General features: G+C 57.4%; 2 protein-coding genes across 5 annotated transcripts; one reads left to right on the top strand and one right to left on the bottom strand.

Annotated features, from left to right (window-relative positions):
• The first annotated feature begins 1305 nt into the window (after nt 1-1305).
• EMILIN3 (elastin microfibril interfacer 3) lies at nt 1306-9195 on the top strand. The gene is made up of 4 exons (XM_034947086.4): nt 1306-1657; nt 2966-3088; nt 4263-4486; nt 5069-9195. The coding sequence occupies exons 1-4, from the start codon at nt 1491-1493 to the stop codon at nt 6853-6855; spliced, it is 2301 nt and encodes a 766-aa protein (XP_034802977.1). The 5' UTR covers nt 1306-1490; the 3' UTR covers nt 6856-9195.
• On the bottom strand, nt 7541-27283 carry LPIN3 (lipin 3). 4 transcript variants are annotated; one of them, XM_008951284.4, is made up of 21 exons: nt 27065-27269; nt 22121-22320; nt 20475-20570; nt 19235-19503; nt 18965-19048; nt 18223-18343; nt 17720-18062; nt 16188-16287; nt 15891-16051; nt 15412-15505; nt 15244-15313; nt 13375-13467; nt 13249-13292; nt 12078-12216; nt 10924-11072; nt 10665-10751; nt 10078-10230; nt 9762-9876; nt 9573-9676; nt 9200-9393; nt 7541-8615 (listed from the first exon to the last, which is right to left on the bottom strand). In XM_008951284.4, exons 2-20 carry the CDS (start codon nt 22310-22312, stop codon nt 9249-9251), a joined length of 2559 nt encoding a protein of 852 aa, XP_008949532.2. In that variant the 5' UTR covers nt 22313-22320; nt 27065-27269; the 3' UTR covers nt 7541-8615; nt 9200-9248. The 4 variants fall into 4 exon arrangements, 3 of the variants coding, with proteins under 3 accessions (XP_008949532.2, XP_057156786.1, XP_008949533.2); XM_057300803.2 differs by having other exon boundaries at nt 7541-9393; nt 27065-27283; XM_008951285.5 differs by having other exon boundaries at nt 7541-9393; nt 18965-19045; nt 27065-27274.
• Nucleotides 27284-27355: the final 72 nt, after the last annotated feature.

The following is a 27355-nucleotide window of genomic DNA, read 5'->3' as shown; positions in this document are numbered from 1 at the left end:
GTCTGTGGCTGTTACCACAGCCCTGAGAAACTCACACAACCTACACCTGGAAGCTGGATTCCTTCAGCTTCTGTGTTCTGATTCCAAAGCCTGGGAGAAAGCAGGATGGGCCTAGCTGGGGTCAGGTGTCCGCCCCACAGAACCCAAAAGCCACTAAAGCTAAGGGCAGGAAATAGATGTGGGTTTCGGAGCTGCCCCTTCCAGTATCCTTGATAACCATCACCCTATCCAAAAGGCATTAATTCATATCTCAAGGTCAATTTGGAGGGAGGTCTCTCCAAGCAAGCCCCAGAGTTCTGTACACCTATCAGCTCCTGGGGCAAAGACACAGACGGCTGTAGCCACCGGTGTGGATGAGACAAGGCCAGGAAAGTACCGCTCTGATGACAGAATCAGAAGGACTCTGTGCAGGTTAGAGAGTTAGCAAGGTGATACTGAATGAGGACGACGATAAAACCCAACTCTTGGGTTCCAAGAGTCAACTTCACAAGCAAAATGTGGACGACGCCTGGCTTCACCGCGGCAGTGCCCCTTGTGAGAAAGACCTGAGGATTTTCTCTGACCAGCCGGCTTAGAGCTTCAGTTGCACGAAAAGCACAGCACTTTTGGCTGGGCTGGGGCGGTGATAGGCCTTTCGGGCTCGGTGCAACCCATACCTAAGACAGACAGGCAACACAGGCGCCTCCAGAGAACCAGAGGTGCAACCGGGCCACAAGGCTAGGTGGCAGAGGTTGCGGGGTAAGGGGGAGGTGGGATGCCTGGGGAGAGGTCAGCGGAGTTATCAAACTAAGGTTCCCGGGCAATGATGGGGCCAGGAGGCAGAGCGAGCAAACGGGGATGATCTGGGGTCTATTCCAAAGAGGTGGCGGGGGAGGTGGTGCTGCTGTGCCCCCAGTCACGGCCATCTCGGCTCCAGAGCCCTGGAGAGCAGTTCCCGGGTTCACACGGACTCTGAAGACAAGCGTATCCTGAGGGTGGACGACTCCTGGAAAGCCCACGCCCAGGCTGGCCTCAGGGGTCCGCTTCTCTGCGTCTCGCCCCGTGCCCGCAGGCGACAGAGTGGCTGGTGTGCTCGGGGGGCCTCCCAGGGCGCGGCGGCCTGCGCCCCTGCCACCTGGGGCTGCTCCCTTCGGAACCTCCTGTTCGCAGGCGGCTCCTCGGCCGTCCGCTCGGAGCTGGGGCGAGGGGCTGGCGGCGGCGGAGGGGGCTGGCGGCGGCGAGCGGCGCGGCCCCAAGTTTATGCTAATCCGCAAAGAGCCCGCCTCCCGCCTCCCCTCCGCGGCCCCAGCCGCGAGCAGCGCCGGCCACTCCGCGGGACGCAGCCGCCGCGAAGCGCCAGGCGGCCGGGCCAGCGAGCTCGGGGGCCGAAGGGGACCCGGAGACCCTCGGGGCGGGACCCGGGCCGACCAGCGGCGGGGGCGGCGCGGCGCTGCAGGCGGACACCCGGCGGGGGGCACCGTGCGGGGCCGGGCAGAGGCGCGGGGGCCGCTATGGGCCGCCGCCGCCTGCTAGTCTGGCTGTGCGCCGTCGCGGCGCTGCTCTCGGGGGCGCAGGCCAGGGGCACCCCGCTCCTGGCGCGGCCCGCGCCGCCCGGTGCCTCCCGCTACAGTCTCTACACGACGGGATGGCGCCCGCGGCTGCGCCCGGGGCCGCACAAGTAAGCGCGGGCGTGCGGCGGGCGGGAATAGGGAGGGATGGGCCCGCGCGCGTCGCCGCTCCCACCTGCCCGCACCCGCGGGGGCGTCGAGGCCCCGGGCACCCCGAGGCCGCTGCACAGAGGGGGCGGCGCCCGGGGCCGAGCCCCTGCCCAGGCGGGCGCCCTACGCTCCGGGAGGTTGCGGGGCAGGCGAGGAAAAAGGAACCGAGGGGGCCTGGCGCGGCGGCTTGGGATCCTGGCAGTGCCCGCGGAAACCTTTCCAGCGAAGTAACATTTTCCAGCTGCGCTGTGTGCAGACTCCGGGCGAGCGGACCAGGTGGAGGGAGAGGAGGAAGGGCGGTCCGCGCGCTGAGCACGCGGGGCTCCCCCGCCCCGGGCCTCCCTTCTCTCCCCTGGCCCGGCCAGGTAGGAGATAGAGCTGCGCATCCCGGCGGCCGCTGCCCTCTCGCAGTCAGCCTGGCCCCAGCAACCCCATGGGAGCCCCAGCGTGGCGGGGCTGCAGAGCCAGAGCGGGCTCCTGGCTCCGGGCCTGTGCTGTGGCACAGCCGTCCACAGTGGTCGGCTTATGCCAGGCAGCCACCTCCTCAGCCCTTGTGGCTCATCAAGGAGCCTGCTTTCCCCGCCTCAGCTTCTGGTGTTTCGTGGGCAGTGGCTTGCGAACTGGCCTCAGTTAAGTGGGCTGGAGGCTCTGCCTGGGGTGCTGGCTGAACTTGAATTCTAGCTGAATTTGAGAGCTGTTGTAGGAGGAAGAGTACCGACACTCAGTGGGCCTGGGTACATCACAGCGAGCCTCCTGGAGGAGGTGGTACAAGAACTGCTCTGAGAGTAAGGGAACAGGACCAAAGGCAGGGGCTGCAAAACTACGAGGAGAGGTGGATTTCCCCGGGAGCCAGGCAGGGAGGAAGGACAAGACGTGGTGCTCTCAAAGGAGTCACTGAGTGGGGACTCGGAAGCCTTGAATGCCAAGATAAGGAGTTTGGAATCAGCGAAGGATGGGGGGTGTGGCAGGGCACTTGAGGGAGAATCCGGGCTGGCCTCTTCCCCACGCAGGGAGGGGCAGCCACATCAGGCTCCTGGTTCCAAATAGTGCTTAGCCCAGGGGCCACCCATCACGGAGGCTGGAATCAGAGACCAGCAGCGGGGCTGGACCCCAGACCAAGGGCGTTGGCTCCCAGGGACACAGAGAACAGACAGAAGAGACATGGGAGTTTGGAGTCCTGCTGAGGCCCACAGATGGAGGTGGGAGGGTAGGCGCCTCTGTGGGCCTCGCTCAGCCAGATATTCCAGGGGTGCCATTTTCTCCTGTAGGGCCCTGTGTGCCTATGTGGTGCACAGGAATGTGACCTGCATCCTACAGGAGGGAGCGGAGAGCTACGTAAAGGCTGAATACCGGCAGTGTGGATGGGGGCCCAAGTGCCCCGGGACAGTCACGTAAGTGCACTCCTCACCTACACACTTGGAATCCCCTGGCACAAGCGCCAGTCCTGCCTTCAGCTGAGAGCAGCTGCCAACTCCACAAGGGGCTTCTGGGACTCCAGAGAGCCCACCTGAGCCCCCATACAGGCCAGAGTAGAAGGCGGCCCCAGAAAAGAGGGTGCCAAGGAGGACCCCAGGGATTTGGGCTTGCAGCAGAGCATCACCCGCACAGACAGGGGCAGGCTTGGGTTGGAGCCCAGGAACCACAGAGGGACAAGGGGAAGGTTCTGGGGGCAGAGGCAGCACAAGGCTAGGAGGAAGTGACAGAGGCAGAAGGTGAGGGGAGAGGAGGGAGCAGAGGGCCCCTTAGGCAACGGGTGATGCCACAGGGGGGCCTGGCAGGCCCAGGGAGGACTGTGGTGACCACAAGGAGGCAGGCCATGGGGCAGGGAGAGGAAGCCGGAGCAGCAGGGCTGCACGCACATGGGATGCACAGCTCTGTACCTGGAGAGGTTCACGTGTGTGTGTGGAAACAAACCTGTTGTCTCCGGTGTGTCAGTGGGTGAACAGGTACGTGGCTGAACAGTGAGGGCATGGACCCTCGCGAGCCTGCCTGTACCCCGGACCTTCCCTTCCCTGCTCACAATCAGAGGTACCCGTCCATCTGCCTCTCTGACCAGAGCCGAGGTCCCGGAGCAGGCTAGAGAGGAGTGGAAAGAACTAAGGGGAGCAGGTGGGAGCCAAGAGTGGCCCCCAGGGCAGTGAGGGGGCTGCCAGCGCCAGCTCCAGGGCAGTGCCCCTCCCTGCCCACAGGGAGGGCTGGGGCTGTGTCTGAATTCTCCCAGGTGCTACTGCAGCCTGAGTGGAATTTTTCATGGCAGCCTGAGCTAGAGGGGGTCCAAGTGGTCTTGGGAGGGATGGGGCAAAATTCCTGCTTCTCTCCAAGCTACCAGGATGGGTGGGACTTCTACCTGCATCCTTCCCTAACATGACTGTGAGCTTCAGGAAGGCCTGCCCTTACCCACCCCTGTCACCTTAAGCACAGAAAAAGTACAGCCCTGGGGGTGGTATGGAGGCGGGGAGATACCCAGCCTTATGCAAGTGTCTGAGGGCGGCCCTGAGTGCCAGCTAGGGGGAGAAGCACAGCCCTCAGGTGCAGGATCCCACTCTCTTGCCCTCCCTGGCCCAGGTACCGCACAGTACTCAGACCCAAATACAAGGTTGGCTACAAGACAGTGACAGACCTCGCCTGGCGTTGCTGTCCCGGCTTCACTGGGAAACGCTGCCCTGAGCACCTCACGGACCATGGGGCTGCCTCACCCCAGCTGGAGCCTGAGCCTCAGATTCCTTCAGGGCAGCTGGACCCAGGCCCCAGGCCCCCTTCCTACAGCAGAGCAGCCCCCAGCCCTCATGGTGAGTCTGCCCAAGGAGACCCTCCAAGGTGATTGCGTTTCTTGGGCTCAGTGGCAGGGGCAGGGAGGGGACTGATCCCAGGCTGGCTGAGCTCCGGCATGGATGGGGAGGGGCAAGCCCCAAGCCCCACTTTCACCCCACCATAAAGCTGAGGGAGTTATGCCCAGTGAGAAGGTAGGCTTAGAACAGAAAGTCTGGGCTGGGCGCGGTGGCTCACGCCTGTAATCCCAGCACTTTGGGAGGCCGAGGCGGGTGGATCACGAGGTCAGGAGATCGAGACCATCCTGGCTAACATCGTGAAACCCCATCTCTACTAAAAATAGAAAAAATATAGCCGGGCGTGGTGGTGGGTGCCTGTAGTCCCAGCTGCTTGGGAGGCTGAGGCAGGAGAATGGCATGAACCCGGAAGGCGGAGCTTGCAGTGAGCCAAGATCGCACCACTGCACTCCAGCCTGGGCGACTGAGCAAGACTCTGTCTCAAAAAAAAAAAAAAGAACAGAAAGTCTCTTGGGTGGCCTGGCATTGTGACAAGCTGAGAGGGTGAGGCCAGTGATGCCCCTGGGGCTCTCTTCTCTTTCCCAGGAAGGAAAGGCCCAGGGCTGTTTGGTGAGCAGCTGGAACGCCTGGAGGGTGATGTCCAGCGCCTGGCTCAAACATATGGTACCCTCAGTGGCCTGGTGGCCAGCCACGAGGATCCCAACAGGATGACTGGTGGCCCCAGGGCTCCTGCTCTCCCTGTGGGCTTTGGGGTCATCCCTGAGGGGCTTGTGGGCCCAGGAGACAGAGCCAGAGGGCCACTAACACCTCCCTTAGACGAGATCCTAAGCAAGGTGACAGAGGTGAGCAACACTCTTCGGACCAAGGTGCAGCTTCTAGACAAGGTTCATGGGCTGGCACTTGGCCATGAGGCCCACCTGCAGCGGCTGCGGGAAGCCCCACCATCCCCGCTCACCTCCCTGGCCCTGCTGGAGGAGTACGTGGACCGACGGCTGCACCGACTCTGGGGGAGCCTGCTGGATGGCTTTGAGCAGAAGCTGCAAGGCGTCCAGAGTGAGTGTGACCTGCGGGTGCAGGAGGTACGGCGGCAATGTGAGGAGGGTCAGGCCGCCAGCCGGAGGCTGCACCAGAGCCTTGATGGCCGGGAGCTGGCCCTGCGCCAGGAGCTGTCACAGCTGGGCAGCCAGCTGCAGGGCCTGAGCGTGTCTGGCAGGGGCAGCTGCTGTGGGCAACTAGCCTTGATCAATGCCCGTATGGATGGCCTTGAGAGGGCCCTGCAGGCAGTCACTGAGACCCAAAGGGGCCCCGGTGCCCCGGCCGGGGATGAGCTTATGAGGCTCTCTGCTGCCATGCTCGAGGGAGGTGTGGACGGGCTGCTTGAGGGTCTGGAGACGCTCAATGGGACAGAGGGTGGAGCAAGGGGATGCTGTCTGAGGTTGGAGATGGGGGGGTGGGGAGTGGGCGGCTTTGGGACCATGCTGGAAGAGCGCGTGCAGAGCCTCGAGGAGCGCCTAGCAACATTGGCTGGGGAGCTAAGCCATGACAGCGCCTCTCCGGGCAGGTCAGCTCAGCCCCTTGTGCAGACAGAGCTGGCCGTGCTAGAGCAACGGTTGGTCTCACTGGAGACTTCGTGCACCCCGAGCACCACCTCAGCCATCCTGGACAACCTCGTGGCAGAGGTGAAGGCCTGGCAGAGCCGGAGCGAGGCCCTCCTACGCCAGGTGGCCAGCCACGCAGCACTGCTCCAGCAGCTCAATGGCACTGTGGCCGAGGTCCAGGGACAGCTGGCAGAAGGGATGGGCAGCTCACTTCAAGGCGAGATCACTCTGCTCAAGGTCAATCTGAACTCAGTGAGCAAGTCGCTCACAGGCCTCAGTGACTCTGTCAGCCAGTACTCTGATGCCTTCTTGGCTGCCAACACGTCCCTGGATGAGCGGGAACGCAAGGTGGAAGCCGAAGTCCAGGCCATCCAGGAGCAGGTCAGCAGCCAAGGCTCCAGGCTTCAGGCTGGCCACAGGCAGGTCCTGAACCTGCGTGGGGAGCTGGAGCAACTCAAGGCTGGTGTGGCCAAGGTGGCCAGTGGGCTGAGCCGCTGCCAGGACACAGCCCAGAAACTTCAGCACACAGTGGGACACTTTGACCAGCGGGTGGCACAAGTGGAGAGTGCGTGCAGGAGGCTGGGCCTGCTGGCCGCGGGCCTGGACAGCTTGCCCACTGAGCCACTGAGGCCCAGAGAGGGCCTGTGGAGCCATGTGGACCAGCTGAATCGTACGCTGGCCCAGCACACGCAGGACATTGCCCGCCTCCGGGATGACCTCCTGGACTGCCAGGCCCAGCTGGCTGAGCAGGTGCGGCCAGGGCAAGCCAACTAGACAGGCTGGCCAGGACCCAACCCCTAGATCCCACCAACTTGGGGAACATCACCCCAGAGCCCAGCCTTATCCAGCAGCGCCTTCCAGCCTTCCCTGGCTAGCCCAAATGGCACTAAGGAGGCCACTGAGGGAATCCTCCATGTGGCTGTCCCAGCCACCAAAACCCATGCACAGTGCTGCACAAACTGGACAGTTCCGGACAGCGGTCAAGGCAAGGATGTCATGCTTGAAGGCCAGGGTGGACTTGAGAGAGTTCACATTCCACTGTCTGCAGATCAGTGTCTGGACAGCCAGCTGCAGGGCCTGAGCATGGCTGGCAGGGGCAGCTGCTGTGGCAAACTGGCCTTGATCAGTGTCCGTATGTAAGGCCTTGAGAGGACCCTGCAGGCAGTCAGCACCAGCCTCAGCAACTGTGCCGAGACCTACAGGCCCACAGCCAGTGGCCTGTCCGCATTGCCCTGTGCCCACAAGCAACAGTCCACAGCCCTTGGTGGCTTCTGTTCCTTGTCCCCTCGGCTTCTCTTCGCAGCCATCAGGACTAGGTTTGTGCAGGAAGGTGATGCCCACTGGAACTCTCCTCACACCTGGCAGCTTCACGGATGTTGTATCTGAACTAAGGACCAGAGGCTGCCAGATGTTTCTGGCTCCTCACGTGTCCTTCAGGACAGAACAGAAGCACAAAGACTCAGCCAAGAGTTCTCTTTATTCCCTTTGATCCTCCCCCAAGGTGAGGGCTTAGGCAGCTGTAGAACCCCAGGAAAGAACGGAATCCAGGCAATCTGTTTAGAGACCCCCCCACTCCAAATTTATCCTTTTCCTTTCCTTCCCCTAAGATGTTTCCAGGGCCCTCTGGTGCCCACACTGTCCTCTTCCTTCCACTTGGGGGTGGGGAAATCCTTCCTGCGAGGTCAGGGCATTTCTCTACAAAGTGGCCTGAATGAGGCCAGGCCCTGAGAAGGAGCCACCAGCTGGAGGAAAGGGGCTCCAAGCCTTGCTTTTAACACCCCTGCAAAACCCCCACCCTCCCAAGATGTTCACAAAAGGTGAGAAATTCAGGTACGAAACCATCAATGGACAACTTGAAAATGCATGTTCCTCAGGCCTATGCAGTTCCCAGAGACTCTTGACACCAGTCTCTGCTGAGGCTCCCAGCCTCAGTTTCCCCCACAGCAGCACGGGCCCCACTGTGCTGCTCTTCAGGTCCCCACAGCCCTGCCTTTGGTTCCTGGACATTTGGTATTCTGCCCTCCACTCTGGTACTATCAGAGTAGGGCAGGCTCTGGATTAAAGCTTTTAGCCGGTCTAAAGCTACTTTCTTCAAAGACAGTGGGAGGAGAGGTTGCTGGGGCATCAGCCCTGCTTCCCATAGCTCCTTAGGCAAGAGCTTACCCAGCAGCTGTGAGCACCAAGCTGGCCAGCAGAGGCTGGGGGAGGACTTTCAGGCCAACACCTGCCCCAGCTGAGTTTGGGACTGTCCTTAAGGGAGGTCTGGAGAGAGGCAGCGGCAGCAGCCGGACGGGGAGCAGGCCAAGCCGGAACCACAGCCTGCAGGTGTGGGTGTGTGTCATGTGCTGAGATGCCAGGGCACCAGCAAGGGGGATATGTTGGCAGTGATGTCTGGCTTCGGAGGGTACAGTCCTGGCTCCCAGACAAGGGGCGGGCAGAACACTGTGTCCTTCCAGAGGCTGTACCACACTCCCACTGCTGTCACCCTTCACTGAAGCCTCGAGCCTCGGTAGGGCCTCCCTCTTCTCCCTGTCCTATCAAGAGTTACATCAAGGTCCCAGGTTGACAGGGAGACAGATATCAAGGGCATAGAAAACCCTGCAAGGAGGCCTGGCATGGTAGCTCATGCCTGTAATCCCAGCACTTTGGGAGGCCGAGGTGGGCAAATCACTTGAGGTCAGGAGTTCGAGACCAGCCTGGCCAACGTGGTGAAAACCCATCTCTACTAAAAACACGAAAATTAGCCAGGCGTGGTGGTACACGCCTGTAATCCCAGCTACTTGGGAGGCTGAGGCAGGTGAATCGCTTGAACCCGGGAGGCGGAGGTTGCAGTGAGCCGAGAGATCATGCCACTGCACTCCAGCCTGGGCAACAGAACAAGACCCTGTCTCAGGAAAAAAAAAAAAAAAAGAACCCTGCAAGGGCCCAGATGACAAGCTAATTGCCCCAGGACAGTGCCACACTGACGCCTGGAGCAGCTGCAGCTTAGCTGGCAAAAATATGACGGGGAAGATGGGGGAGTCTCTCTAGCTGCCAACCAACCCGCAGCCTCCTCCTTCCCCTTCAGTGGGTTTGCCCCATGACACTCCAATTCCCACCCTCCTATACCCCAGGACACCTAGTCAGTCCTGGGCCGGGCCAGGGAGGAGGAGCCAGCCAGGGCAGGTTCAGTCCAGGGTATCAAGGTCCACAGCAGGCAGTGGCTCCCGCCAGTAGCAGAAGTTACTGTATTCAGGGTTGGCCAGGTCTGTGCTGGGGCCACGGGCCACAGGTGGGAAGAGGAGCTCGACCACTTCACCAAGCCGCTCATACCTACAGGCAGAAGGGGGCCAGCACTGAGCCTGAGCTGCCACCAAACGATGGCCTTGGCCATGGGTCTGTCCCAGAGTAAGGGACAGACTCCCCGGTAAGAGGTAAAATTGGGGCCCAGGGAGAAGCCAGGGCAGGGGGACATGGCAGGGCATGGGGAACATGGCAGGGTTTAGCCTCACGTGGATTTGTGGTTCTTTATGAGCTCCTGGATGAGCTCTCCCTGGGGGTTGACTGTGAAAATGCGTGACTCAGGCAGGCCCACCTGCCGGTAAGCAAAGACATCCTGTGGGAGACAGGAGGGGCCCATGGAATGGAGGCCTGCAGGCAGCTGGGGAGGTGGCTCAGCAGAGTGGAGGGGACACACTCACGTTGGGCCTATTCCCAAAGGCAGCATAGAAGGGCTGTCCGTGGGGCAGAAACAGCTGCTGGATGTCACTCAGGCAGGCGACCTTGAATACCTCTGGTTTCTTCTCGATCACCTCTCTGGGGTGGCCAGAACCACAGCAGGGAAGGGGGCCAAAGTAGGGAAGAAGCCAGAGGGGATGGCAGGCTCAGGTGACGGGGGTCTGACCCCACCCTCCTTGCCACCTGAGAGCTTAATGCCAGCCTGCTAAGGCTGGCCTGGCAGTGGGCCTGCCTCTCCCCACCAGGGGGCCACGGGCTTGTATGTGTAGGGGTGGTTACCTGTGGAGGGCAGAGAAGAGGCTGCTGGGAGACAGAAGGATGGGGCCCTTGGGGAGGCTACAGCCCCCCTCGCTCACCCACTGCAGGTACCCCTTGGTGAGGTCCGCCATGCCAATGGCCCGCGCCGAGCAGTACAGGAACTTGTACCCATTTCTGAGAGTGGGGGACAGGGTGGCATAGAGCCATCAGAGACCAGCCAGCCCCCATCTGTTTCTCCGGCTTTAGCCTGCCCAGCCCAACTGTGGGACTCTGATGTTCCAACCTTTGCAGGGAGGGGACTTGAAGAGAACGGCCAGGCAGTGGACTCAGCTGGACGGTGCACAGAGTCCTGAGGCCTGGGTGGACCAGGATGGAGAGGGCCTCCCCTCTGGCCTCAGGCCAGTAGGTGGGCCCTGATCCTAGAACACAGCCCCAGGGGATGAGCCTTTCCCAGAACTGCGGGCCAATAGAGAGGTCTCAGCACTCCAGGCACCTGCCCTGGCAGCCTGCCTTGTGGGCCCTGCTGGTCCCCAAGATGTCCTGTCCTGTCACTCCCTCTCTAGAGCTGGGGGCCTCGCCTCAGCCCCAGCCCCAGCCCAGGCACTCACAGGTGGATTTTGTGATAGAGACTGGTGATGCCCTGGTGTGTCCAGTCTTTCCCCAGCTGGGGCAGGATATGGCCCAGAGCATCTGACCTAGAGTGAGAGAGGAAGGGTTACTCCAAGGCAGCTCCACGTGGCCCAGCTCCAGCCCCAGGATGGCCCACCAGGAAGGGAGGGCTCCTCTCACTCCCCACCACACCCAGCACAGAGGGAGGCAAGTCCACAACCCCTCTCCCTCCCCTTCCCACAGCTGGGTGGGCCTCACTTGGTGATGGTGCCGTCGATGTCAGAGATGACCACTTTGTCGTCCCATTTCCACAGGTAGATGGTGGCCTTGCAGCGGCAGGTGCCCTGGTACTGAGTGGTCACACTGAAGACCACATCATTGGCACCTTCTTGCAGGTTCAGGCGCCGCTGAGGCCAGACAAAGGGGGGTGTGTCGTGATTGATGACAGCCAGGCACTGCCTACCTCTCCCCTTACGCCATGGCCTCGATCCCCTCGGGCCTCTCATTCTCCTCTTCCTCCCAGCTCAGAGATGCTTCTTGGATTCATCAGAGATAGCCATGCACAGACACATCCATGTGGGCAGAGGGTGGCCATGCTGATCAGGGCCCTGTCCAGTGCAGGCCACAGGAGCCCTAGCCTCCCTTCACTCCCCTTTGAGATGTAACCCACAAAGCCGCATCCATGACTCCCTGCCCAGGATTCTCAGGCCGGCCCCAAGGCTGGGACTGCTGTTGGCAGGAAAACACCCCCCTCCATAGATGGGGGTCCTGTGGGGATCTCCATAGGAAGCCCCCTCCTTGGGGTCAGGGTACCTGAGTCAACATTGTCCTAAGGAGAGGCCTAACCCTGTACTTGATCCATAGAGAAGGATCAGGGCCGCTTCCCACCAAAGCCCTGAGTTGAGTGTGAGCTCCAGGGTACCAGACAGATGGCAGCTGCTTTGTACTGGCTGGTCAGCCCCTCCTGGACACTTCCCTGACCATGGAGCCACAACCATGAAGAAAATATGTTCTTATTCCAGGAGCCACCAGTTACTGAGCTTAGAGAAGAGGTGACTTGGGGCCAAGGGTTGCCAGAATCTGAGGGGCTGTCATTAGCATTTGATTCTTTTTAGTGTTGCTTCCAAGGGCTGACCTAGAGCCTGCTGGCTCACTACAGGTTGATATCTTAGGAGGACCTAAGAGACAGCTTTCCTGGTGTCTGACAGACAAATGGGCTGTCATGAGAAGTGAGCGCCCTGCCCTTGGAGGTATTCAAGTGGAGGCCATCAGGGAGGCTCCCAAGGGGATAGATTCTGGCCTTTGGTGAACATGTGGCTCCCTGGAGCCATTTCTCAGCCGGGTCCTGAGGGACTCTAAGACAGAATTAGCTCAGCCCCTCCCCAACCTCCACACAGACAACCCACACTTACGATCTGATCGGAGGAGAGGCGGAGGGACTTCTTGTAGGTACGAGTGGAGGGTGGAGTGGAGGGTGGCAAGGAGGGGATCTCGAGGATCACAGGGCTGTCTGGGGCATCGTCATCACTGCTCAGGACTTCTGTCTTCTCCCTGTGGACCGCACTGGCTCTCAGGCCATCTCCTCCAGCCAAAGGGCCTTCACTCCCAGGAGATGCCAAGAGGAGGCTGGACCTGTCCCCGCCATGCCAGGGCCTACCCAGGGTATCAGTGATCCCTCCCTCTAGGTGCAACCCATTTGGAGTGGTGGCAGACACAGGGGTGCAGGCTGGCAGTCTCCACCCAGCCAAGTGACAGCAGAGGGTGCCGAGACCCAGGGTTGCCAGCCCTCAGTGTCTGCCTTGGAGATATTTACCTGAAATACCTAAAGTGTATCTCTGGGCTTATTCCCAAGCCCACCTGCTTTGGTTTCAGTCAGGCCATCCTTAGCTACTCTCCACCCAGCCTTAGGCAGCTGGGTCACTTCAGATGTGGAAAAGAAACAAAGTCAGCTGGCTTATTTGGGCTGCGAGAGGCCCTGCCCCTCCTTAATAGGGATCCCCTTGTCTGGGGCAGGAGCCTGAGGACCTGTGTCAGCTCTGCCATTTCCTTGTTGTGGGCCAGGAAATGTGTCTCTAGGCCTCGTTTTTCCCATCTGTAAAATGGGGCCATTTCTCAGGAGAAAGAAAAGGTATAGAAGTGCTTGCGGTGGCTCACGCCTGTAATCCCAACACTTTGGGATGCCAAGGTGGGCAGATCACCTGAGGTCAGAAGTTCAAGACCAGCCTGACCAACAGGGTGAAACCCCGTCTCACTAAAAATACAAAAGTAGCCAGGTGTGGTGGCGGGCACCTGTAATCCCAGCTACTCAGGAGGCTGAGGCAGGAAAATCACTTGAACCCGGGAGGTGGAGGTTGCAGTGAGCCAAGATCGTACCACTGCACTCCAGCCTGGGTGACAGAGCCAGACTCTGTCTCAAAAACAAACAAAAACAACAAAAAAAGAAGTGCTTGGTGCTTGAGGAATGACAAAAAAAAAAACCCACAGCTGGAGACAGGGTGCTGGCTCCTCCCTGCCACCCCCCGGCACCCAGGGCCATCTTTCCCAGGCTCCCCCTGCAGAGCCCCAATAGGGGGTCTCACTCACCCCTGCTGCTCCTTGGCTGCAGTCTTCTCCCTCTGGGCACTGCGCTGTGGAAAGAACATCCATTAGTGAATCCCACCTCCCGCCCTGTGCTGGCCCTGGCCCTGGCCCTCGACTGTGACCACCCACCTCCTCGGGCAGGAAGTCCCTGCGTCGCCAGGAAAACCACCATCGCCCACCCTTCCGGGGCATCTTCTCCCTCTCCAGCTTGTCCATGGTGCTCTGTGGGCAGATGAAAGCCATGGCAGTGTTTCCTGCACCACATAAACCTCCTACCTTACGTTGTTCTTGGGACCCTCCACGCATGAGCCCAGAGTCTGGGCCAACCCTAGGGTAAGGTGCTGTCAACATCTGGAGGCCAAGGAAGTGTGCTCACCTCCATCCTGGGATTCCAAGCAATGACTCGGGTGAGCTATACTCAAAAGACCAAGGGCTATTCCTGCCCCCAGCCCCGGTCCCTAGCTCTAACCCAGCCTCAGCCTGGCCTCCAAATCTTGTGGATCCATTCCTTTACTAGAGTAGTTAAAAGCAATGCTTTGGGAGTTTCTCAAGATCTGGTACTCCCTATGCTGTGACCAAGTGGCAGCAGGGAGAACAATCTTTAGCTGGTACTCCCCTCAACCTCCAAGACTGCCCCAGGCAACCTCCTAAGGTTGGTGATCCTATTCCATGAACAACCCCCTTTTCTGTATGTTACCATAACTGTCTGGTTGGGGGCAAGTTGACCTTGTGAAAAAATGCTGATTAGATCTATGCTATTATAGATAACCCCAGGGAGAGCCCAGGCCAAGTCCCATCTGGGGGATACACCAGCATCCTACAGACCCAAGTCAGGAGGATGTGGGCTTGGGCTGGGAATAGCCAGGGGGCTCCCTTGAGCTGGGAACAGGCTGGTGGGGTAGGGGTCTCTCAGGGGCCTCAAGCGGTGGGTCTGTCTGGGTAAGGTGAGGAGATCCAAGCAGGGAAGGGACCCTCTTCCTTCCCACAGACTCTGGGTCCTACCTCAGACCCTGTACCAGCCAGAGGACAAAGCTGTCACCCAATGGATTGACAGCTGTCAACATCTGTTAGTGATGCTCTTTGGGCAAGCCAAGAACAATAGGCCATGCCAGGTCAGTGTGGTGCCTTGGATTGCTCCCAGAGGGGCAGGTGCAGGTTGGCACAGGCTGGCACTGCCCAGGAGGGCACCATCCTCCATGAGTAGGGGAAGGTGGCTGGGAAGACCAGGGAAGAGGTTCTGGGAAGAGTAAAGAGGCTAGGCATACCGTCATTCCTTTCCCCCTCTGGGCTTCATACATGCTGTTCCCCACCCCTGGCCAGCTCAAGGCCCACCCATCCTTCAATCTCTGCACAGCGGGCACTTGCTTATCAAACCCCCTTGCCATGGGCTCTGCAAGCACTGCACACCCGTCCTTCCCAGTGCTCAGGACTGAATTATATTCATCTGGATGAGTCTTTGGTTAACTTCGTCTTCCTTTGAGAGCAGGGATAATTTTGTTTCGTTTATTCATGACTGTCCCCAGCCTAGGCCTGGGACATAGTAGGTACTCAAGAAATGTGTGCAGATAAAGAAAGTAAGCACCCTTCAGCCCAGCCTGGAGGAATAGTCTTCAGGCAAGGTGAAGGGTGCAACTTCCATTTCCCAAACCCCGTATTTCAGATCCAAAGGCTTCCCCATATTTCAGATGCAAAGGCCTCCTGCTAAAGACATGTCCTTGTTTAAGCATCTGTTGGATTTTTCTTCCCCTCTGGTTTGTCCTGAGCTCCTCTGAAGTCAAGTTTAAATACAACAGGATTCAGCCACGGCCAGGAAACCAGGGAAGGGTGAGGCAAGGCTTCAGGGACCTGTGTCGCCTCTCCCAGAGTGAGTCTTGCAGCCAGCTAGCCCCTGGCTCCCAGGCCCATCTCTGCTCACCCTTCACTTCCTTGCCAAGGGTCTCCGTGCCCTGAGTCTATGGCTACCTTCCCCAGCAGGGGCAGTGGTGCTCTAACCATTACCTTGGGCAAGTTTTTCTGGAAGGCTTGCAGGGAGAGGATCATGGGGGCAGCCACAGCCCAGTTATAATGCCTAGAGAGACAGAACAGGGCATCAGGCTGCAGCAGCTGCAGGGTTGTGAAGAGGGAAATGACTCTCCGGCTGCCAGCAGCCCCAGCTCTGGGACTTACTTTCCATTGATTTTCACCACTAGGTTTGGGTCATCCAAAAGTCCGGGGTTTTTGGTGAGGTCCTGGTAAGAGACGCTGTGCTGGTTGAATTTCTCTGGGCACAGAGGCAGAGTGAGGGGTGAGGCTGGCACATTCCATGTGACCCGCTGCCCCAGCCCCCTGGTGCTCCCCACTCTGCTGCTCACCTCCTGTCGGTTGGCTTTGTAACCTGGCAGTGCTCCTCCCTACCTGTGATTTTTAAACCTGTTCCCACCCCAGGATTCACAGGATAACTCACAACTTAGCGTCAAGCATTTTGCTTCATGGGGACTTGGGAAGGTCCAGCCCCTGCTGGCGGAGTGTGGGCTGCACAGGGCAGAGAGCTGCAGGGAAGCCCAGCCTCTCACCTCTACTGCCCCACCCTCACGGTCTTCCCTGCCCTCCCCATCCTCTGGGCTCAGCACCAGCCCTCAAAAGGGCTTGGCCATAGTCGAACATACCTAGGGAGATGTCCCGGCTGTCAGCCAGTCCACCACAGAGGGACAGTGCTATTGTATCCACTGTGTCCAGAGTGGGTTCAGGTTCATGTTCAGGGTTGGGGTCCCTCAGGGACTTCTGACTGCTGGGTTCACTCCATCTTCTGGCCCCCAGCCCAGAGTCACTGCAGGCAAAGGGGCCAACAATGACAATACGAGGAGGGCGGGAGATGGGTCCTCCCTCCTCACAGGCCCTTGATAGTGGACCCTTGGCCCCAGGAGCCCAGACCCAAGACACCCTGGCATCCAGAACCCAGGCACCTTTGGGGGAAGTAAAGCGCTGCATTCTCAGAGTCCAGGGAGGGCAAGTCATCCAGGTAGATGTCACTGGGGCCCAGGTGCTGGCTTCTCTTTGGGGAGCCTGAGAGTTGAAGAGAGGATATCTGTAGAGCTGACATGTGCTCAGCAGTGTGGACAGTAAGTGCCCTCTGACTCTGAATTCTCTAAGGCAGTGCTGCCCAGCAGAACCTTCTGCAGTGATACAAATGTCCCATGTCTGCACTGTCTGATATATTAGCTGCTAGCCACATGTGGCTATTGAGCACACTTAAAATGTGATCACAGTGTGACAGAGAAATGGAATTCTAGGCTGGGCGTGGTGGCTCACACCTGTAATCCCAGCACTTTGGGAGGCTGAGGCGGGTGGATCACAAAGTCAGGGGATCGAGACCATCCTGGCCAACATGGTGAAACCCCATTTCTACTAAAAATACAAAAATTAGCTGGGCGTGGTGACATGTGCCTGTAGTCCCAGCTACTCAGGAGGCTGAGGAAGGAGAATCACTTGAACCCGGGAGGCAGAGGTTGCAGTGAGCCGAGGTCGCACCACTGCACTCCAGCCTGGGTGACAGAGCGAGACTCCATCTCAAAAAAAAAAAAAAAGGAATTTTATATTTTAATTGCAATTAATTTAATTTAATTTTAATTTTTAATTTTTATTTATCTGTCACCCAGGCTGGAGTGCAGTGGTGTGATCACATGATCATAGCTCGCTGCAGCCTTGAACTCCTGGGTTCAAGTGACCCTCCTGCCTCAGCCTCCTCAGTAGTTGGGACTACAGGCACATGCCACCGTGCCTGGCTAGTTAAAAAAAAAAATTTTTTTTTTTTTTTGTAGAGATGGGTTCTCACTACATTGCCCAGGCTTGATCTTGAACTCCTCAAGCAATCTTCCCACCTCAGCCTTCCAAAGTGCTGGGATTACAGGCATGAGCCACCATGCTGTCCCTAATTTGATTTTAAATAGCCACATATAGCCAGTGGCTACTGATTTGGACAGCACAGGTCTCGTGCTTTCCTAGCACTTTTAGATAAACCTGAGCTTGTGAGCTGGAGCCATCTGAGTCTGCTCATCTCCCCAACTTCCTATCCCGGCCGTCTTCCATTTCTTGCTCAAGGCACGCCAGCTGCTTTCAGTTTCTGGACATGAAACTTCTCTCCAGCCTTACATCCCTGGCACATACTGTTTCCTCTGCCTAGAATTCCCTTCCCCTGCTCCTCACTTGGCTGAATCTTCATTATCCATGTCTCAGCTCCAACATCACCTTCTCGGAGGGGCCTTCTCTGACCACCTGATTTAAACAGCTCCCATTCCAACCAATGACTATGCCTGTGGCACGCCCTTCCACACACGCAGCATCTGTCTCCCACACTGCACTGTGAGCTTCATGAGGCTGGTGCCAAGAACAGCACCTGGCACACAGCAGGTGCTCAAAATGTACTTGAAGTCCCAGCACCCACCCAGGGGACAGAGCGAGGCCAGGGAGGCAGTGGGAGAGACCCAGCGTCACTCACCTTTCCCCCTGGAGACCCTCTCTGGCTGCCCGGTGGGAACTGGAACCTCCAGAGTGGCCCAGCTCCATGACTTGGAGGCAGGAGGGAGGCCCATGTCCCCAGAGCTCTGAGTCTTGGTTTCCTCTGTCTCTGGGGCGTGGAGAGGGGGACCCACTAGAGTGGGATCCTCTGTGTCAGGCTGAAGGTCGGCACCAGCCTCTGTTTGCTGGATTGGGAGTCCCAAAGGGTCCACGCCGCCAGCCACAGAGGTAGAGGGGGTGCTGGGTCCCCCCCGAGGAGGAGAGGTTGCCCCAGCTCTGCCTTCAAGGACCACTGAGGACTCGGGCCGCTCAGCTCTGGCCACCTTCAGTGGGACAAATGGAGGAAGATGTGGGCCAGGGTAAGGCCCATGCCCCACAAAGCTTTTGGGGCAGTGGCCCGAGTTTCAGTCCCTCCAACCCTGACCCATGGGGGCCACAGAGCCCCTGAAAGGCAGGGCCTGGGGTTGATACAGAGGGACTCACCTTAGGCAGCCTCCCCCAGGCCCACTGCATGTGGGACTCGGCTCTTAGGGGACTGGGCTCCGGGGTCCGCACCTCCAGCTCCGAGTCGCTCTTAGGGGATGTTAGCTCACCTGCTGAGAGGCTGCAGGAGACATATTGAGAGGCCTTGAGCCTGCCTACCCATCCCCGCTACTGCCCACCCCAGCCAGGGAAAAAAATATATGCAACCTATATTTATGCCTGTGTTGAATCCATAATATATAAGGAATATGTAAAGATCTAAAGAGTATATAAATATATTAATAACTTATACTAATCAACAACAAGAAGACAATCCAGTAAGAAGAAGGATGGGAGGGAGGGAGGGAGGGAGGAAGGAAGGAAGGAAGGAAGGAAGGGAAGGAAGGAAAAAAAAAGAAGATGGCAAAGTTGTAGCTGGATTGCCTAATGGGCTTAGGGTTTCCATTTGGGGGATGGGATGTTCTGGAACTAGATAGTGGTTATGGTCATTCAATACTGAATGTACTTAATGCCACTGAACTGTATACACTTTGAAATAGTTAAAATGGTAAATTTATGTTATGTATATTTTACCACAATTTAAAAAAATCAATAAAAGACTTGAACTCTTTACAAAGGAAAAATACGAATGGCTAGTAAACACATTAAATGGGTTCTGTGTCATTAGTCATCAGGAAAAATGCAAACGGAAACCTGAGACCTTGATCTGGAGTCCCGGCTTGCAGCCCACCTGGACTCTCACCTGGCCTGGGGGGGCCACTCGCCATCTGAGTAGGGGTAGATGTCTTTGGGCTGCAGTGAAGACTTCTCTTCCAACTGGACACTGCTGAGGGGCCACAAGGAAATGGTCACTGATCAGGCAGGATGCCCCAGGCAGGCATGAGAGCCTGGACATCAGGGGCTTGGTAAGGTGAAGCAACTACTGCTCAGAGAGGTCAAGGCCCTTGCCCAAAGTCACACAGCATGAGCAGAGGAAACAGCACTTGAACCCCAGTTTGGGGTCCTTACACACCCTGGGGGCTCTGGCCTCAGCTTTTCCGGCAGGGACAGCTCACTCTCAGCGCCTGCCTCCAGTTCCTCCGGACTAGAATCAGTTGCCACTGCATCCTCTTTCTGCTTGGGTTTCCTCCTGCGACGCCTCTTCCTCCGCCCAGTGGAGGCCGTGCCTGCCTTGACGAGGCCCTCAGGCTCACTGGCAGTGCCCAGCTGGGAGTCCGAGGGGAAGCCAGACAGACCCCCCCAAGGGATGGGTGAGGTGCACAGGCCGGGAGGCACATGTTCCTGTGGAACAGACCAAGAACTGAGGTCGGGGGCTGACCCTAGTGGGGCTGCGCTCACCACACAGTCATCTTGAGCCTTGCCTGGGTCCCAGCCCTGGAGTGAGCTCATTTAGGGTCAGGAAAACAGGTGTGGAGGCACCAGCCTGGCCCTGTAGCCACTGCTGGCCTCAGAGGTCCCCAACAGAGCCACCTGCCACCCTGGCAGGCCAGGCAGAGATCTTGGCATCGGCCTCTGATCTCCTCTTCTACCCAAGTCTATGACAGCAGACATCTACTTCTGCTTTAAGATTCAGCCAGATGTCTCCTCCTCCAGGAAGGAGCCTTGACTATCCCTCTCCCAATCCCAACATCCCTCACTGCAATGACCAAACGGCTCATCATCCATTGTTTATGTGTCTAGCTCCCACACCAGTCTGGAACTTTCTTTGAAGGCAGGGGTCACCCGTCATCTGAGTCTGTTGCACAGTGTCTGGCATACAGTAGGGACTCAAAGTTTTTCAAGTTCTGTTTCAACTCCTCTGCTGGCTTCTGCTGGGCCCTGCCTCCCCTGTGCGAACACCCACCACTTACACACTTCTAGGTTCCAGCCACACGGAGCTGGCACCAGACCCAGGACAAGCCAGATGTTATACTTCCCAGCCCCTTTCTTCAGCTCCCGCCTCCTCTTCAAGCTGCCTGGGGAAGGCCTCCTTTTCATCCCACAGGGGCCCAGCTCAGGGATCCAGTCTTCTGAGAAACCTTCCCCAACTTCCCAGTAAATAGAGTCAGTTGGTACCCCGGCCCCTTCCTCTGGGCCCCCACAGCATATCACGTGTGCCAGAGGCCAGCCCCAACTGATAACCCTGCCTCAGACCTCTGCTGGTGGGGTGCTCCCGGGGAAGGGCGAGGATGGTGACAAATCCCAAGGCTCTGCCCAGAAGAGGCACATGAAAGGGGTGGGCAGGACAGGTGCTGTTAGGAGGACAGACTCACATCATCGCTCTCCAGCTCCTGAACAAAGAAGGCCTCCCCGCTGTCCCCAAGCTTCATGTGCAAGTCCACAGGCTCCCCATTGAGCTCAATGTCTACCTGCAAATGGAAAGCGGTGGCAGGGACATGGGCCTTCACGCCCATGCTTCCGACCACAGGCCTCCTGGCTGGTCCTCCAGTGGCTCCTTGCCGCCCCAAACACCGTACTTGCTGGGGTTCCCTCCCTCCAGACCTCAAGTGCCTGGCTGCTTCCCACGAAGGGGGCTCTGCTGCATCTCCCCTTCCTCAGAGAGGCCTTCACCGAGCTCCCTACCCATCTCTCCCTCACTCACACTGCCCCACTGTCTGAGCCTCATTGTACTTGTCACTGTCTCAGTCTTCTTGTGTATTGCCTGGTTTCCAAGTTCTTCCCTCTCTCTCTCACATCCACAAGAATAGGGATGTGATCTCTCTTGTGATCGCTGTGTCCCCAGCCCCCAGGTTATTGACTGCATAAACAATGGTGGGAATTTTAGTGTACTGGCCCTTTGTGGAGTGTTTTCTATAGATTATCTCATTTAATCTCTGCAACCCCTTGCGGTAGCTCCTATCATTACCTCCACTTTACAGATGAGGAAACTGAGGCTTTGGGGGTTTGAGTAATTGGTTAGGAGGCAGCCTCACAGCAAGTGAGCCTATGAAGCCAAAAAGGCTGAGTCTACAACCCAAGCTACTAGCCTCTTAGATATACTGTCTCCCATAGGCTACGCTTTTCTATTAGGATCCTGGAAACGTCACAGTTGCCTCAGTGTGAATCTTGATTCACACCCTAGACCTTGCTGCTAACAAAAATCTCTGCTGTGCTTGCCTGAGCCCAGTGAAGGTGGAATGGATTTATTTATTTATTTTTATTCATTTATTTATTTTTTGAGACGGAGTTTCGCTGTTGTCGCCCAGGCTAGAGTGCAATGGCACAATCTTGGCTCACTGCAATCTCTGCCTCCTGGATTCAAGCGATTCTCCTGCCTCAGCCTCCAGAGTGGCTGGGATTACAGGTGCCCACCACCACACCCAGCTAGTTTTTCTATTTTTAGTAGAGACTGGGTTTCACCATGTGGGCCAGGCTGGTCTCAAACTCCTGACCTCAGGTGATCCACCGGCGTTGGCCTCCCAAAGTGCTGGGATTATAGGCGTGAGCCACCATGCCCAGCCTGAAGTGGATTTATTAAGAGAGAGAAACTAACATTTGAGTGTTTCCCACATAGCTGGCCCTGGGACAGTATTATCAGTTGCTATTGACTTGTCCCACCAGCATCATTAGGCCGATAAAATCATATCCATTTGTGCAGGTGAAGTAACTGGGCTCAGAGGCATGAAGTGACTTACCAAGAACACACAGGTAAGGTCTTAGTAAGCTGAGCCAGGTCTGACGGCCCCAGCACTGGGATGAGCCCTACTGGTCTGTTTCCATGAGAAACTAACTGTGAACCCTCCCAGACCAAAACCCCCAAATCAACCACCTTCAAAGAAAGTACAAATGAAGGGAAGCCTGTCCAGAGGACAGATCCCCACCTAAGGGAGGCCCCAGGTCCTGTCCTGGGACTGTAGTGGCTGCCCCAGCTTAAAAAGCCCACTCTGCAGTAGCCACCTCAGCCAGCCTGAGCACTCACCACCTTCTCCCGCGACCGCAGGACGCCCAGCTTGCCAAAACGCACGTGGAAGGGTGAGCACCGGAACGAGCCGTCCACCTGCTTCACCACCAGCACGTCAATGCCGCCGCTCAGCGTGGCTGGGTTCAGGCCCCGGTACAGCTCCTTCACCGTCCCAAACACCGTCTCCGCCAGCTGCCCCACGTAGTTCATGGCTGGTGCTGGCAAAGAAAGGCAGTGGCTTGCACAAAGGTCTGCTCCAGCTCCTCCACAAGAAGCTCCTGCAGCCTGACCACCCAGACCCCCAAGTTTACATTTGTGTCACACCTTGGAGTGCCTTCGCACAGATGGCAGCAGCTGTGCGATGGGAGGTACACCTGTAGATGTGGGTCTAACCCCAGCTTGCCCACTGCCCTGCTAAGGGACCCTTGGGCAGCCGCCTCCTTCCCCAAGTGCCGATGTCCACATCTGTAAAATAGGGCACAAGGTAAAACAATACCCAGTTGCCTCGTGCCTCTAAATGCCATGACTAATGACAATGACCACAGTGTTCCGTGCGTACGGCTCATTTCATCTTCACAACAACCCTGTGGGGCTGGCTGAGCGGGTGTCATTATTCCTGTTTACGGATGAGCCAGCAGAGGCTCAGAGAGGTGGAGTGACCTACCCAGAGCCTCATAACTATGAAGGAGGGAACCTGAGATCTGAACCCAGGTTTGTGTGGTTCCACTGGGATGGTCCAACTGTGAAAACGGAGGGGGTGGGAAGAGGGGGCAGCCTCATTAGATAGCAGGCCCAGGGCCCTGCTGGATAATGGGTGACTGTGCTAATGAGTACTCTTCTTTTCCCAAGAAGTGGGAAGGAAGGAGCCTCCACTTTTCCATCTGAGAAATGGGCTCAGCTGTCTTGCTATCTGCTGGTCCTGTGAGTTGGAAGGTGTCTTGCTGGGCGATTGTAGCTGACTTATGGGGGACCAAGGGTGGGAGCACCCCAGGTACTCAAGGCTCTGTTCAGCCCCATTCCTGGGGTCAGATGCTCAAGGCAGAGCATCCCCTATAGCTGGGGGCTTAAGGCCCCAAACTACAAATTCCTTCCCAGTTTCCCTGGTGGGAAGCCTGTCCATGCACAGCCTGACCCCAGCGGTGTCCAGGCTATAGTTCTCAGACCCCAATTTCAACCCTAACCCCAGCTCCTCAGACCAGGGCTGAGCTGGCTAGGTGCTCAGACCCACAATCAGGCCTTGGGCTGGCCTCAGCCCACTGAAGCTGCTCCCTCCCCCAGCCAGACCGGTCTCTCCAGCTTTCCCACACCAGACAGGGCTGGGTAAGCCCAAAGCAGGAGGCTGAGGTGGCCTCAGAGAAAAAACAGGGCTATGATGACAGCCTCCTCCAAGCTGGCACAGTGCCTGCCCCAGCAGCTTCAGGTGATCACCCCTGCCCTCCTGGCCAGGCCAGTGGCCTGCTGCCCCTCTGCCTGCCAAGACCCAGACTGTCCTATCTCTACAGAGCACTTTCTTCTCTCAGACCCTGGGTCAGAACCCCTGGAGGACAGCCTGCCATGCAAGACCACTTAGCAAAGAAGCTAAGTGACTTACCCAAGGTTAAGTGACTTTACAGGTGAGGAAACTATTCAAGCTCTTCTAAGCTGACAGGCCATAGAAGGGGTATAGGGAGGGGAGAGAGGGAGTAAAGACTCATATCCAGCTCTCCTGACTCTAGAGCATGGTCTCCTTCCACTCCATGCTTCCAAACCACCCAAGAGTTGGTTGCATGGCCCATGGCCACTTCTGCACAGCCCTGCAATGCCCTGCACTCAAAATGTGGTATGCACCAGCAACAAACATCAGCATCAGCATCACCTGGGAGCTTGTTAGAAACAGAAACTTAGGCCCAACTCAGCCCTACTGAATCAGCATCTGCATATTTTTCTTTTCTTTTTTTTTTTTTTTTTTGAGACAGGATCTCACTCTGTCACCCAGGCTGGTGTGCAGTGGCACCAAAATGACTCACTGCGGCCTCAACCTCCCAGGCTCTAGTGATCCTCCTGCCTCAGCCTCCTGAGTAGCTGGGACTACAGGCATGTACCACCATAACTGGCTAACTTTTAAATTTCTTTTGTAGAGACAGGGTCTCACTACGTTGCCCACGTTGGTCTCAAACTCCTGGACTCAAGTGATCCTCCCACCTTGGCCTACCAAAGTGCTGGGACTACAGGCGTGAGCCATTGCACCTGGCCTACCGTCTGCATTTTAACAGGATCCCGAGGTGATTCCTGCAGCCTTTCATGTGTTTGAAAGGAACTGCTTTTGTGTTCCCAGTCCACAGTCTACTCTTGGAAGAGCCTAAACGACAAGACCCCCACCTCCACAGCATTTCTCAGATAATGCCACATCCTGCCCATCCTAGGACATCGGATGAAGCAGTGGATTCTTTCAGTCTATGTCAGAGCGTCACAAACATAAGACACAATTAGAATTGCCAAAGTGAAAATGGGATGAAATGAAACTCCTTGGACCCCTAAGATGTCACTCAAATCAAGTTTATCTGCAAGGCACCTGCCATGTGCTAGATGGGACATTTCCACTTTGGTTTCTCCCTACCTAATGCCAAATTCTGAATACAGGTCTGGGGAGACAGAGTGGTGACAGACACTTGGTGGGCAGACCTCTAAACCACTGTGCCCAGGAAAAGCAGAGAGGACTCCAGAGGCTTCCAGGAATTAAGGAGCAAGCATGGGGAGGGGCAGAGCCGGGGTTGGGGCAAAGGTCCATCCAGCTGGAGGCCCAAGCCTGAGCTTTCTGCCCTATTAAGCCCTAGTGCAGTTTGTCAGCTTCAGCGTTTCTGCCCTTTGGGGCCAGATAATTCTTTGCTGGGGGGTGGGTGGGTGCACTGTAGGATATTTAGCAGCATCCCTGGCCTCTGCCCATTAGATGCCAGTAGCACTTCATCCCCCGCAGCTCCAGGTTGTGACAGCCAAATTGTCTTCGGACATTTTTAAATGTCTCCTGGGGGACAAAATTGCCCCCAGCTGAGAACCACGATCTAGTAGAAAGGGCCGAATAGCAGAGATGGCACCCAGGGTCCTACTCGGATCCAGCCCTGGAGTATTCTCAGGCAAGTAACTGGCTGGCCTCAGTTTCCCCTTCTGTGAATCAAGGCCTCAGTGTTTTAGACCCATCTCCCTCAGCTCTAATGTCACGGGAGTCCAGAATTCTCTCCTCTCTCTGTTCCCCCCACTTCACCAATGGATGTCCCCCACATCTGCCTGCTCGGCATTTTGGGGGCCTTCTGTGAGCCCCCCACATCTGCCTGCTCAGCATTTTGGGGGCCTTCTGTGAGCCCACCTCTGTCTTCACCTATCCCTTAGGCACCCCCTTTTCCCAGGACCCAGCTCTACCTCCTTGTTCTTTTCCAGACAGAGGAGAGCTCTGCTTGGCTCCCCTCTATCACCCTCCACCCACAAACTAACATGTCTAAAATCAGCCACTTCACTCCTCACACCTTCCCAGGAAGCCGAATACCCCTTAGGACTAGTCACTGCCCCTCTCTCCCTCCCTAGCCCTCTGAATCTTCTCCCCCAATTTCCTACTCATCCAGCCCCTCCTTTCTCCAGCTGTCCTAGGTTAAGACTTTATAACCAGATGCCCAGATCACGGGTGGCCACAGGACATTAGGAGAAAAGGCACCAGATTATCTGGGTGCTGATCCCCACTCCGCCATTTGCTAGCTGTGACCATGGGCAAGTGACTTCATCTCTCTGACCCTCAGTCTCAGCCTCCAAAATGGGAATAACATCAGGCGCGTGTGAGTAACTAATGACTTTGTGTAAAGCCCTGGAATGCAATAAAAACCTGTATGTACACCTATCAGCAGCAGCATCATGACAGCCCCGCTCATGCAGGCTGGTCCTGTGGGCACTGCAGGTCATACTCTGATGAACTGCCCCTGCCAGCAGTTGAGAGTTTGGACTTCTTTTATTTATTTATTTTTTTGAGATGGAGTCTTGCCCTGTCACCCAGACTGGAGTGCGGTGGCGTGATTTTGGCTCACTGCAAGCTCCGCCTCCTGGGTTCAAGCAATTCTCCTGCCTCAGCCTCCCGAGTAGCTGGGACTACAGGCGTGTGCCACCACATCCGGCTAATTTTTTGTAGTTTTAGTGGAGACGGGGTTTCACCGTGTTAGGATGGTCTCGATCTCCTGACCTCATGATCCACCCGCCTCAGCCTCCAAAGTGCTGGGATTACAGGCGTGAGCCACCGCGCCCAGCGGAGTTTGGACTTCTTAACTTGGCACTCAAGGCTGTGCACAATGGTGGCACCACTATTTGCAAAACGAGCATGTGCACTCCACGTAGGCCTCACACCCCACCTTGGGGATGTTCACAGGCCTTCCAGGCTAGACTACAACTCTAGCACAGGGAAGCCAGAGCAAGCTGCCCTAGGACTGGGCTCTCAGCCCTCGGGGCTCCCAGGTTTGGGTGGATGAAGGGTGTGGCTCTCCACCGAGGACCAGAGGGAGCAGGAGAGTAAGCACTCCTAGTGCCCCAGTAGAGAGAAAGCGCCACCCCAGCCCCCAGCAGCTACAGCATCTGACCTGCCCAGTCTCAGGGCAAGCAGGGCAAGGGCCAGTCACTGTTTTGCAACTGAGGACACTGGGTACCAGAGAAAGTGGCTGTCCTCCTCAAGGTCACACAGTCAGGCTGGGGTAAAGCTGGGCCAGCCTCCCCTGGGAGGTTTCGACGTCTCCTCTCCAGACTCTACGTTCTGGGTGTCCAGGGGGCCTGCAGCCGCTGGGCCAGGGAGAGAGGGACAAAATGAGGCCAGTCCCTCCACCCCTGCGTCCCCATCTTACAGCTAGGGGTGGACCCAGGCCCGCGGACAGGAAGGAAGGAATGTAGGATGGCAGGACAGATGGGCAGGGCGGGAGGGGAGAGGGTCATCTCTTCTCCCCCCGAGTTGGGCCCTACCTGGGGAGCTGCCCACTGGAGCTCCTAGACTCAGAGCCGCCGCCTCTACCTGCGTGCACAGGCTCCACAGGTGAGTGTCTTCGGCCCTCAGTCACTTGGCGCTTCCGGGTCCTCTAAGACAGGGTGAGATCACGGCTCCACTCCTTCTACGATCCTAGTGCGGCCTCCACAGGCCCCAATCTGCCCAGGCTCCACTCCCTGGAAAGACCCCGCCCCTGCTCCGATCCCCGCCCAGGGCGCCCTTTGGCCTCTGAGGCGGGGGCGGGGCCAGACTTCATGCCCCGCCCACCA

The sequence above is a fragment of the Pan paniscus genome, chromosome 21 (assembly GCF_029289425.2).
Source record: "Pan paniscus chromosome 21, NHGRI_mPanPan1-v2.0_pri, whole genome shotgun sequence".
Lineage (NCBI taxonomy): Eukaryota > Metazoa > Chordata > Mammalia > Primates > Hominidae > Pan > Pan paniscus.
This window is presented reverse-complemented; position numbering and strand designations above follow the sequence as displayed.